The 13349-nt window shown below is 38.9% G+C and overlaps 1 protein-coding gene and 1 long non-coding RNA gene across 2 annotated transcripts in view; one reads left to right on the top strand and one right to left on the bottom strand.

Moving 5' to 3' along the window:
* Positions 1–13349, top strand: part of LOC144293382 (uncharacterized) — a 324951-nt gene that overhangs the window by 258113 nt on the left and 53489 nt on the right. The window lies entirely within an intron of this gene.
* On the bottom strand, positions 11262–12982 carry LOC144293370 (olfactory receptor 9G1-like). The gene has a single exon (XM_077864462.1). The coding sequence runs from the start codon at positions 12966–12968 to the stop codon at positions 12051–12053; it is 918 nt and encodes a 305-aa protein (XP_077720588.1). The 5' UTR covers positions 12969–12982; the 3' UTR covers positions 11262–12050.

The following is a 13349-nucleotide window of genomic DNA, read 5'->3' as shown; positions in this document are numbered from 1 at the left end:
CATTTGAAAGGTGATAAAATATGCTATCCCCAAATAGACCATTTTGTGGTATTTTTCTTTTTCATTGATGTTGTAGCATGTATCATTACTTTGTTTTTATTGCCAAGTAATATTCCTTTATATGAACACACCATATTTTGTTTACTTACTCATCAACTGACACATGTTTTATATTTTCTACTTTTGCCAGTTATGAACAATGCTGCTATGAGCATTCTTGTACAAACTTTGTATGGACATATGTTTTCATTTGTCTTGAGAAGATACCTAGGACTAGAATTGCTGATTCACATGATGTACCTGTAATTAACATCCTGAGAAATTACCAAGCTGTCTTCCAAATTAACCCTGCCAGTTTTCAATCACATCAGCAAAGTATGTGGGTTCCAGATTTTCCTCATCCTGATACAAGTAATTATCTTTTAGATACTTGGATGTGAAGTGGTATATAATTGTGGTTTTAATTTACGGTTTCTTTTCTTAAGAATTTATTTATTTATTTGAGAGAGAGAGAGAGACAAGAGAGAGAGAAACGGAGACAGAGAAGGAGAGAGAAAGGAAGGAGGGGTGAAGGGCAGAGAGAAAGAGAGAATCCCAGACTCCCCGCTTAGCGAGGAGCTGGACATGGGCTTGATTCTACAAGTCTGATGTCATGACCTAAGCCAAAATCAGGAGCCAGATGCTGAACTAAGCCACCAGGCACCCCTTGATTTACATCTTCTTAATAACTAATGATGTTAAATGTCTTTCCAAGTGTTTATTGGCTATTTATCTTCTTTGCTTATCTTTTTATTAGTTTTATCTTCTTATCTTTTTATGAGTTTCTTTTATATTTTCATTGTTGAATTGTAGTACTTCTTAAATTTCCTAGATGTATAAGTCTTTTATGATCAGATATAAGACATGCAAATATATTATCCTATTCTCTGTGTTTTCTTTTTACACTCTTGAAGTTCTCCTTTGATGTACAATAGTTTTTAAATATCATAAAGTCCAACTTAGATTTTTATTCTTGCTTGCTCTTGGTTTCTTATTTAAGAGACCATTGACTAACCCAAGTTCACAACAGTTTGCTCTGTTTTATCCAAGTGTTCTAGTTTTAGTTCTTACATGTATGTTAACGATCCATTTTGAATTAACTTTTGTGTATGGTGTGAAGTGGAGGTACAACGTCTTTCTTTTGATATCGGATATCTCATTCCAACAGCATTTGTTGAAAAGACTATTTTTTTCCCTACTGGATTGTCTTGGCACCCTTGTCCAAAATCAGTTCACCATTATATGTTTCCTATTGCCCTGGTAACAAATTACTTCACACGGAATAGCTTTCAACAACGGAAATATATTATCTTACAGTTTTGTAGATTAAAAAGCAGTCCAAAGTGGGTCCAGTTGGGATGAAATCAAGATGTTGGCAGGACTGTGTTCCTTACTGGAAGCTTCCAAGGAGGATCCATTTCCATGCCTCTTCCAGCTGCTACAGGTTGCTCACATTCTTTGATTCATGGTCTGTCTTCTCCATCTTCAAAGTCAGCACCATTGTATCTCTACGGCCACATCTTCTTTTGACTCTCAACGCTTTTGCCTCTCTTTTCACTTTTAAGGACTCTTGTCATTATATTCAGCCTAGGTGATAATCCAGGACAATGCATTTTTAAAATTAATTAATTTATAACAAGATATAATGTACATTTACCCCTAATATGTGGGACATATCAGGATTTTATACTGAATAAATGATTTCACTAAGCCAAAGTAAAGAAGAATTTATGCCCAGTTTTTCCCTTTATTTAAAAAACTACATTAACTTGTAATATAAATGAGGATTCTCATCACTAAAAAGTCTTTGATGTTGCTTTTTCTTTTTAGTTGCATTTTTTTCATTTTTTTCTTTCTAGGGTAAGCATTGTTTAGATTTATCCATATGCGATCATATCGACACCTTGATTCATGAAACAAATTGTGATAAACTGCTCTTGTGAGATAGAGCATGACTTTATGTGTACAAAAACTTGTACGTTACTCTCGTTTAAAATTTTTTTTTCTCTTTTTTTGGGGATTGAGGAGATATGGCCCTAGTGAAAAAACATATAAAATAAAAATAAAAGATTATTTCAATCTACCATCACTTTGTCGTTACCACAACATTTATATATACGTAAAACATCTAATTCTAATTGCAAAGATGATAAAAAAGAAAAGTAGCTCATAATGTAACTATTCCATGATAATAATTACAGGATGTATTCTAAAATAACATGAATTTTCATATGTAAATCCTGCAACATTTGGTGAAATGGTTATACATATATGTAGAGTCATCACAAATGTATTAGTGATTCCAATATCAGGAGTGGCATTTCCATCGGTGATAGGATATTTCCGACAAGGTGAATAATTCTTCATAAAGTTCGAAACAAAATAAATGAAACTCTTCCTTCCGTTTTGAATTCCTACGTGAGTTGATTTATAGTAAAATTGCAAAATGTAGTGTTTATTTGTAAGCAGAGTAGACTTCAAACTCACATAATTACAAAGAATTTTTTTCAATGCACAAATGTCATCAAGAACTGGCTATTTAGGGTGAGATATTTTTTTCTTTGGGTGAGAGTAGCCCCCAGGTGTGAAACCTTTTCATCCTTGTATACTGCTTACTAAATGGACCCTTGATCCATGTGGCAGGCAAAAAGACAAGGACACATTTAAAAATGTTCCTTGAAGGATGTTATCAGTCTGTGAATAAACTCCACTCCACAGCTTTGTATTTTACTTTGAACTTATGATAAGGTTCTTCTGGGAATTATGGGAAGAAATAGAAAAATACCTGGAGAATATCTTTGAGTGGAAACTTCTACTTTTCATGGGCCTACAGGGTCACTGGGGCCAAGGGGAGATAGGAGCCCATTAGGATGTAAATTCCACAAGAGCAGGAAGTTTTGTCTCTTTCATTATTATATGCTTAGTGCTTAAAATAGTATCTGGCATATAGTAGACACATAATAAATATTGAATGACTATATGAATGAAGCAATGAGCATCCCTATTTGGAAAAGAAACAAAGCAAGAGATTGATTTTCTGGGTGGCTTCTAATTTTGTCATTTTACTCTTAAACCAACAGCACAATTGTATGATATCCTACATGCATTTTCTGTCACTAGTAATCCTTGCCTTGACTTTGCACACAGGAATAGGAAGAAACAAAGGAATCTGCCTATGCAAAAGGCTTACCCAATATTTCTTAGCCAAAATGAAATCTGTGAAGATTCTTTTTTTCACATAAACAACAGATTTTCCATCCTCTTATGTCATGATGCATTGGGAGCATGACTCTAAAATCAGAGCTGAGTGCTCTAAACCAGAGATACCTAGGGTATCATGGAAAAAGCGTTTGACTTTCAGGAGATTAGCAAGGGTTCAGGTTGGCCATCACTAGTCAACAGTTTAAAGCCTTAATTTCTTCAGGTGTCAAGCAGGGATAATGTATCTCTGTAGGTTGTTGTAAAGAAGATAACTTAAGGAAGGAGTGGGCATAGTGGCCTGTCACATCGTAAACACTCAGGTGCTTCCTAAATTCTGTGATTGTAAGATTCATATGACCACGCTCCAGAATTTCTAGTTTAGCAGGCTGTGAATAGGGCCTAGGAACCTATTTTCAGTAAAGCAGCCCAAGGGCTTGTATACAGATTGTCCATAGATCAAGTCTGACAAGTGCTGAAATAAGTATCATTTATCTTCTTTTTTTTTAAAGTAGACTCCATACCAAGTGTGGAGCCCAACATGGGGCTTGAACTCACAGCCCCGAGATCAAGACCTGAGTGGAGATCCAGTTGGGTGCTTAACTGACTAAGCCACAAGGGCGCCCCTCAGTTATATTATTCTTATTCTTTGTCATAGATGTCTGCCTGCCATTACAATGTTGTAAAGACTGGAGGAGTTAAAGAGGAGTTGCCTAAGGTTTTACCTTTAACGAGATGAGCTATGAACAGATCTACTTTGAATGCTATGCAGGCACAGAAACAAGTAGGGCATATGTTTCCTTGGATAGAGAGTGGCTTAAAGAATTGACTTCTGTTTTGTTAATCTGGCTGGGGTAGTCTGGCCCTGTTTGCTACCCGGGGACCAATATGATATGATACTCTCTTACAGTGTATCAAACTGAAAGGGATTTTAGCTTTTTGGGATGTCTTTGGCCTTTCATAATCTCTGGTAATCTCGGCTACTTCATCCTGTTGCCCAGATGCTCTCTAGATTTTAAGAACGTTGTTTTTGTTGTAAATGGTTCCTGTATTGCTTGATTGTCTGTGTACCTAGTTGTTTTTTTCTCCCTTGTCTTTTTCTGTGATATTAACTGCCTTTTTTGGAATCTAAGAGTAAGATGTGCTCTTTCTCCTTGTGAACTTGACAGTTTCAGAAATTGTAGTAGGAGGGTGGTGAAGATATTTCAAAAGAAGTCCTTTGTTTAGCACTTAAGATATCATAGCATGTACATGACCTTCATCCTAGTTGTGAGGAACAAGTAAAAATATCCATTTACCTCTAACATCTGGATCAGAAAACTTACCTAAAGTTCTCAGCAATGCCATCACCTGAACAGAATTCAAATCTGCTTCCATCACATATCTTTATAGTAGCTTCCGGATCCCCAGAGTGGTAGATTCCTGCAACCTCTTGGGGTTTCATAAGCTTAGGAAATGCCTAACCAGACAATTAAAGAAAATTGTATGTATTGTTTAATAATGGAGAGTTCTTTTTTTGAGACTATGATTCCCTGGTGATAATATAGTCATTCATAATTTGTATTCTCTTTTCTCTTGACTTGTTAGAAGCTAAACTAAGCCATATATGTTCACACATATCACGTATAGAAATATGTATTCATATTTTATCTTCTTATTAAAGTATTGTTTGTTCAACAATACTGATACTTGTGTAAATGTTGAATACCTTCCTTTGTCCTTCAAAATCTATTTTACACCTTTTGAACCTCCTCTGTGCTCCATGATACTCAGCTCTATTAACTGCATGAGTGGGCTCCATTGGTCTCTGTTGCCCTTAATGAGTTTAGCCAGTAGTTGTCATTGGTGGGGAAGAGATGGAGGTCTTTTTTTTTTTTAATTATTTATTTATTTATGATAGTCACACACAGAGAGAGAAAGAGGCAGAGACACAGGCAGTGGGAGAAGCAGGCTCCATGCACCGGGAGCCCGACGTGGGATTCGATCCCGGGTCTCCAGGGTCACGCCCTGGGCCAAAGGCAGGCGCCAAACCGCTGCGCCACCCAGGGATCCCGAGATGGAGGTCTGAGTGGTTTTCTCCATTTTCCTTTCTTGCAAAGATGCCACAGCTGGCTTCATCCCTGGACCTAGGTCATAGCTCCTACCAGCTTTTGACCCATTCAAAGCTCTCCTCCATATCTCATGACCTCTATGTCTTCATGCACCTTCAAAAATAGAGAAAGTTAGAGCTCTCAGAAGTTATTTGTTCTAGAGTTACTACACTATTCCTTAGGAGTTCTCTATACCACACACAATTCTTTGTAATAATCCTTTTTAAACCCTCCTCAAATTAATCAGTTTACTGGCTATCTGATCCTTACCAGATACCATTCCTAGAAGCATTGCCAGGAGATAATCCAAATGGGATTGGATCCTTCATGTATTCGAAGGTTAAGCATATAAATCGTCATGGTGGGAATTCGGACAGTGGTCATGTATTGCATCCGGTAGCATCAAACTTACTTAAATGATCACCAGTGGCTTCATGAAATGAAGGACAGGTAGAGAGCAAGGCATTATTTTTCTATGGCACAGAGGCATGCCATTAATATCACTTAGTGATTTGGCTTCTGCTGCAGTTTAAAGCTGGACTATTGATTTAAACAACCAGGCAGCTAGGAAGCCATATGGCAGTGAATAACTCTCAGAGACAGGATGGAAAGAATTGCCCAGTAGGTCACAGGTGGGTGGTAACCGAATATTTTGTTCAGGAACTTGTGGTAATGTCTCACGGATTAGGTCCTTCTTAAGGAGTGACATCAATGGGAAACCAACCAAAGTGATAATTTCTTGTAAAGTAAAGAATTTCTTTTTTTACTTGAATAAAAAATAGCTCAGGATGTTCTAGTAGGTAATTACGACCTCTTATACAATTCTCTGATCTGTTTCAATGGCTTTTTTACAGTATTGGAAACATTAACTTATGATAAGTAAGTAGGATCTCTTTGAAGAGGGATCCTGAAAATTAGCCAAGATATACACTGTACATCTTCCTTGAAGCCATCTTGGGGATGGCTGGCTGCCCTTCATGAGGGTTATCCCTTAGGAAAGCAAATGTGCCCTGATATTCTGTGGGTTATTAGTCATTGGTCCTGACCTGATTCTAATTTACCGAGAAGGAAAACACTAGAGGTGTATACTTGCCCGTGAGGGTAATGGAAACAATGGCCTGAGTGCATCTTTCAATGGGTCTAATGGGACCAGGTATATAATCGATCATTATGTACCCAGACTCAGATATAATATTGTTATCGATATGTAGGCATATACACAGAGTGAAATGGGATCCTCATATCAATTCCATTTCTGACCCTTGGAATGAGGGTTATTAGTTTCAAGGTGTATGTATGGTTCAAGTAGAAGTTGAATTGCTCTGAAATGAAAGTAAAAAAACTAACAAACAAATCTCAACCTGAGAGGAAGGGCGAAGATTAATGTTTCTATCAAAGACATGGAGGATACGAGTGGGGATCCCAATTCGTCACCTTTAACTCCTTTCTTTGGAGGCAAAAGAATTTCAAATCTGCAAGGTAGAGTTCATGAGAGAACACATTTTACAGATAGATTAAAGAAGGGAGTCAGGAATAATAACTTTTATCTTGAGAAATAAATGGAGTGGGTCAATTTGTGTTGGAAACAGTATTGTATCCTCAAAGTCCATAGTGTTCAGCAGACATACACTGGTATGAAGCAGTTGTACCTTTTGAGAAATAAACAATGAATTTTAAGGTCACTGTGGAGGAGGCTGAGGGACGAGTATATTTTATTGTATGTGCAGAGTCATATACTTTGTTTAGAAGATATCCTAAATCATTTGTGTTCACCCATATGTGCCCGATTCTTTCCACACATGCATATACTGGGAGGTTGTCACTAATCAGGTAGTTGAAGTGACATGCTCTGTGAATGTCAGTCGGTCTCTTTCTCCACACAGCCTCCTTCTCATCTTTCTCCTGTTCATGCTCAACATGCCCTTGTACAAATGGCTATTGCAGCTGGAATGGGCTCAACATCATGGTTTTCTTCACCAAGCCTAATTTCTCTTCTTCCACTGTTAGGTATCCCAAATGCCAACAACAGAGGTCACAACTGTGCACTGATATACCATCATTTTCTGGGAGGATTGGTGAACCCGTTGGCTAGCAGGGTGATTAGATTGCACAACTTCTTACTAATTCAAGATTACAGAGCTAATGACTTTCTTTCCACAGTAATCACATTTTTAGGAGATTTCTTTGAGTTACATTACCCACTTTCCTACCATTTGTTTTCCTGCTGGCACCTGTAGATGTAGACTTACATAATGCCTTTTTTTGCGAACGTGGTATCCCATCAAACATTGTCTCTACTGAGAAATACATTAGATGGAAAAGAATAGTAACACTCCCCCCCCCCCAATCCACAGAAATAATTGGTTTTACTTTATATCTTATCTTTCGGAACTGATTAGCCTGGACAAATCGCAGAAAAGTATATGAACTCTCAGTCATGGTTGTTGAGATATCCGCTAAGTATGCTGCATGCTCTAAAATGGCAGCCAATATATGGCTCCATCTTCTGTTTGAAGAACGTACATGTCTACGAACTGAGGGGATAAGGCCGGCATGGTACCTGTGGTGGCCAGGAATGTGAGCCTTTCAAAGCTCCAGGTACAGTGAGTATAATTGTGCACAGGTCTTAGCTGCTGAGCTTTGAAACACATTTCCCCATTTGTATCAAGGCCATGCTGCTCAGAGATGCTGCTACCTAATGACTGAGCACAGCAAGGATAGCAATGCAGGACTATCCCTCTGAGGCACTGGCTTGATGGCTAATTTTGGCTCAAGTACCTACCTTGCTGAGCTTACCATAAACTGGACAATGGTCTAGGATGCTTTTGCCCATCTTCCTTCCCTCTCTTCTTCACGTGTGCCTATGCTTGCCTATGGTGTAGTGGCATTTGTTGTTCTTCTGGCTGCCTCTCTCTTTTCTCTTACACAGACACAACTGTTTCCCCTAACGAAATCCTTGAAGTTCTAAGTTCACCTTAGTGTCTTCCTTTTGTAGAACTCTGACCTCTGTGGCACCTCTTACAATTACATGAAATGGCCCACTCGAATTTAATTTCCCTACACATCACAATATTCTCAGTATGTTTGGAGTGTATGTGCACAAGGGTAGAATGTCTTAAAGGAGCACCCTCAATGCTCTGATTATTTGGAATCAGGGACTGTACTCTGGCCATGTAGACCTCCTCATGCATTGATCCAAGAGGTCTCTCACTGGGCATGGTGATTGATCTCAATCACCTGGGAAAAATTAGTGGTCCAGGTTGAGATCAAGAATTGTTTGGAACCCATGGGATTGAGCACCACATTTCATAGTATCCTCTTGGCCTCCTCTTTGAGATGAAAAGTACTGCAACCAAATAAAAACAAGGTAATGAAAGATCAGACCTTGTAATAAGAAATTATGGACAGCTTATCAAGCAATTCTGATCCAACTGAGGTGTTGAGAAAGAGTGAATTATCCAGAGTAAGACAAGAAGCAAGATAGGGAGTGGACTTAAAAAGTGTTTAATTTGGTAAAACTTGTATATCTAACTAATGCAACTGAGAAACTACTTTTTTTTATAAATTTAATTTTTGTTGGTGTTCAATTTGCCAACATATATAATAACACCCAGTGTTCATCCCATCAAGTGCCCACCTCAGTGCCCATCACCCAGTCACTCCCACCCCCCGCCCATCTCCCTTTACATCACCCCTAGTTTGTTTCCCAGAGTTAGGAGTCTCTCATGTTCTGTCTCCCTTTCTGATATTTCCCATTCATTTTTCTCCTTTCCCCTTTATTCCCTTTCACTATTTTTTATATTCCCCAGATGAATGAGACCATATAATGTCCGCATCACTTGCCATCAGGGAAATACAAAAAAAAACCACAATGAAAAAAAAAAAAACACAATGAGATACCACCTCACACCAGTGAGAATGGGGAAAATTAGCAAGGCAGGAAACAACAAATATTACAGAGGATGTGGAGAAAGGGGAACCCTCTTGCACTGTTGGTGGGAATGTGAACTGGTGCAGCCACTCTGGAAAACTGTGTGGAGGCTCCTCAAAGAGTTAAAAATAGACCTGCCCTACGACCCAGCAATTGCACTGCTGGGGATTTACCCCAAAGATACAGATGCAGTGAAATGCCAGGACACCTGCATCCCGGTGTTTCTAGCAGCAATGTCCACAATAGCCAAACTGTGGAAGAAGCCTCGGTGTCCATCGAAAGATGAATGGATAAAGAAGATGTGATTTATGGAACAATGGAATATTCCTCAGCCATTAGAAATGACAAATACCCACCATTTGCTTCGACGTGGATGGAACTGGAGGGTATTATGCTGAGTGAAGTAAGTCAATCGGAGAAAGACAAACATTATATGGTCTCATTCATTTGGGGAATATAAATAATAGCGAAAGGGAATAGAAGGGAAGGGAGAAGAAATGGGTAGGAAATATCAGAAAGGGAGACAGAACATAAAGACTCATCTCTGGGAAACGAACTAGGGGTGGTGGAAGGGGAGGAGGGCGGGGGGTGGGGGTGAATGGGCTACGGGCACTGAGGGGGACACTTGACAGGATGAGCACTGGGTGTTATTCTGTATGTTGGCAAATTGAACACCAATAAAAAATAAATTTATTATTTAAAAAAAATAAACCTATTCTAAAACATTAGAACCACGTGTTACTGCAGGCGGCTAGAGAGCCACAGGAGGGCGTCCCAGGGCAGTGGCTTGGGGTGGGCCCCTCCAGGACTGCAGGCTCACCCCGAGGCTCTGTCTCTGGCTGTCCCTTCCAGGAAAGCCTCAGGCCCCACCTCTCCCTCTTACTGAGGTCTCCATCTCTCTACTGCTTCACCCCCACCCCCGCCCCCGCCCCACAGAGCATGGTCCAGGGGCCCGGGCCCCCACCCCGACTCCGCAGCTGGCGGGCTGTACAGACTGCTTTCCAAACCAGCTGTTTTGTGACCATTTGTGCTTAGAGGTCGTGCCAGGCCGTGGCAAAAACACTGTGTACCGTATTTATTCATTCTGTTATTTGAAAAAAATCAAGACTCAGATTCCCCTCTCCTTGCCCTGCCTCCTGCGTAGTGCAGCATGAGACTCTGTCCTGTGATCCGTCTGTCCGTCTGACTTCCTGTGATGTTGTGACCTGTTCTTTGTCCTTCTTGGCTAATAAAAGAATACAGCAGCATAAATAATAATAATAATAATAATAATAATAATAATAATAATAATTTGGAAAGTAGGACTTGATTGCTTCTCTAAAAAAATTAAGATAATAGCTCTTGATTAGTACTTTGAACATCTTAATAGTAGTAAAAGTAATGATTTGTGATATTAGGGTATTATTTTACCAGTTTTGCCTTTTATAATGATGTTTCCCTATGCAATGATTGGTTTTCTAGTTTCATTACCAACATTAAATATCTGATTAGATCTGTTGACACTACTTACAAAGGATATATTTTATATGAATTTTACTCTTATTATTTAGAAAAAGTTTTTAGAAAATGAGAATCTGAATTAGCATGAATAGCTCTCCAGTTTAGAGCACTGTATGAATCAAACATCTAGGAGTTACACTGTTGTGCTCTGTCTCTACTGGGGTATATGTGTTAAGACTCATACTGATTACATACCTTGGATTTGCTTTACACTTTAATATGTATTATTGCTGATGGTGATTAGTCTTTCTTGCTCTGTGTGGAGCTCCTACTGTTTGGGGGACTACTTGCTTTACTTTCACTTTCTTGTGGTGTTTGTTAGTTTACAACTTATTTTACCACTAGAACAAGAACATATTCATGTTGTATCAACGCAAATGATATCTTCATTGTCGTACCTTTAAAAACCAAAATTAAATGTACGTTACCATATTTTTAATTTATCACGTGTGTATAACATATAAGAATTTTTCTCTGTTGAGTAATGGGAAGTCATAGACTTTTATTTCTCAAATTGTTTTAGCTCACTGTAGTTATCATTCTTTATCATCATAATATTGCTTTGATGCTCAGAATGTCACCATTTGGATGTGGAAGACCTTGCAAGTTCACTCTTGTAAAATAAAAAAGGAACTCTGGTACTTACACTGTTATATACAAAAATCATATCTATAGAAACGCGACAGATTTTTCCTTGAGGGACATATGTGAGAAATATAGATTGGAGAGATGATGCTTGGTGAGTCTAATTGTACCAAATTATTTCATGGGTTCCTCTGGGTGTTCATGCTAATGTTTCTGTGGGCAAAAGGTAGATAAAAATGCTTAAGAAATCCTGGTGAGGCAATAGAAAGGGATAATTTCAACCAATTAACTTTCATAGGAAAATATTTAAAATTAACTCAGCATATTTGTTCCTATTTTCAGGACATAACCGGATAGATCCTATTCTGTGTATATCAATCAGTCATAAATATTCTCACGATAAACTGAGGTGTTCTGTTATATTTTGAATGTAAAGGAGAACTTAAAATTTTTCATTTAGTTTTAGTCTAGAATAACATGAAATTCAATAAAAATTCTTAAATTTTGCATTTAAATTCTATCTCCTAAACTGCTCTAATTTTGTCTTATTTCTCTTAAATTGTCATGGATCAAGGGTACAAAGTCTTTAACTTGCATTGTAAGAATTCTTAATCATGATGGAACACAATGGCAGCTCTTCTTGAAATATAGTAAGTAACCTGATCAAAAATTGTCATTGCATCTCCTGAGAAGGAGAGAATCTTGATTTATTTAATGAGTTTATTCAGAGCCTCTTTCACATCCTTATTCCTCAGGCTATAGATCATAGGATTCAGCATGGGGAACACCACAGTATAAAATGTGGAAACTATTTTGTCTGTGTCCAAAGAATAGCTAGATCGGGGACGAGAGTAGATGTAGAGAATGGAGCCATAGTACAAGGTGACAGAGACCAGGTGTGAGGAACATGTAGAGAAGGCTTTGAGGCGGCCCTGGGTGGAGCGGATCCTCAAGATGGCGCCAATGATGAACAGGTAGGAGGCTAGGATGAGCACTGTAGGGGTGATGACATTGGAGGCCAGAAGGAAGTACAGTATAGCCTGGTAGCCATCTTTTCTGCCACAAGCCAACTTCACCAGGGGCAGCAAATCACAAAAAAAGTCATCAATAACATTGCCACTACAGAAGTCTAAGGCAAAAGTTCTTTTGGTGATGATAGAAGAGTTAATAAAAGCACCAAGATATGAGGATGCTACCAAAAATGCACACAGCTTTATAGACATGGCCTGAGCATAGCGCAGTGGCTTTGAGATGGCCATATAGCGGTCATAAGCCATGGCAGCCAACAGGTAACACTCAGTATATGCCAGCCCTGCAGAGAAGAAGAACTGACATACACAGCCAGCAAAGGAGATGCTTTTGTCTTCAGAGATGCAGGTCATGAGGATTTTCGGAGTGTAGACAGAGGAATACCAGAGATCCAGAAAAGATAGATTCCCAATGAAAAAATACATGGGTGTGTGCAGCCGGGAGTCATTACAGATCAAAACTATGAGGGTGGCATTTGCTACCACAGTCAGAGAGTACACGCCAAGGAATACCACAAACAGGACCAGCTGCATCACTGGGTCTGTCGTGAAGCCCACCAGGATGAACTCAGTCACTGTATGATTGCCTCTCTCCATGGCTTAAAGAGATCTCACCTAGAAGTGAAAGAGTGAAGAGTTTAATTGCCTGAGCCAATACTACAGAACATTCTCTGTGTTAGGCCTGTGACATGTGGTCAAGACCATGGATGTCAGGGCAAGGGAGATCAGAGCAGGAATTTTGCTTAAGTAGGGCAGATGAAAGGAGCTTTCTGAGTGTCAACATATTCATTTCAATGAAATGCATTTAAAACAGGAAAGCTTTAATGTTATTGGGGTTTATCAATATTTTATGAAAAAATATATTTTAAAGATTTATTTATTCATGAGAGACCAGAAAGGCAGAGACATAAGCTGAGGGTTAAGCAGGCTCCCTGCAAGAAGCCTGATCGGAGACTCCACAGGACTCCGCCATCACCC

Source organism: Canis aureus, chromosome 21 (assembly GCF_053574225.1).
Source record: "Canis aureus isolate CA01 chromosome 21, VMU_Caureus_v.1.0, whole genome shotgun sequence".
Taxonomy (NCBI): Eukaryota; Metazoa; Chordata; class Mammalia; order Carnivora; family Canidae; genus Canis; species Canis aureus.
The sequence above is the reverse complement of the archived record's forward strand: the minus strand, read 5'-3'. Positions and strand labels throughout refer to the sequence as shown.

What these genes read in the sequence shown, in the direction of transcription:
- LOC144293370 (XM_077864462.1), bottom strand. Translation starts at nt 12,968, where the DNA reads ATGGAGAGAGGCAATCATACAGTGACTGAGTTCATCCTGGTGGGCTTC.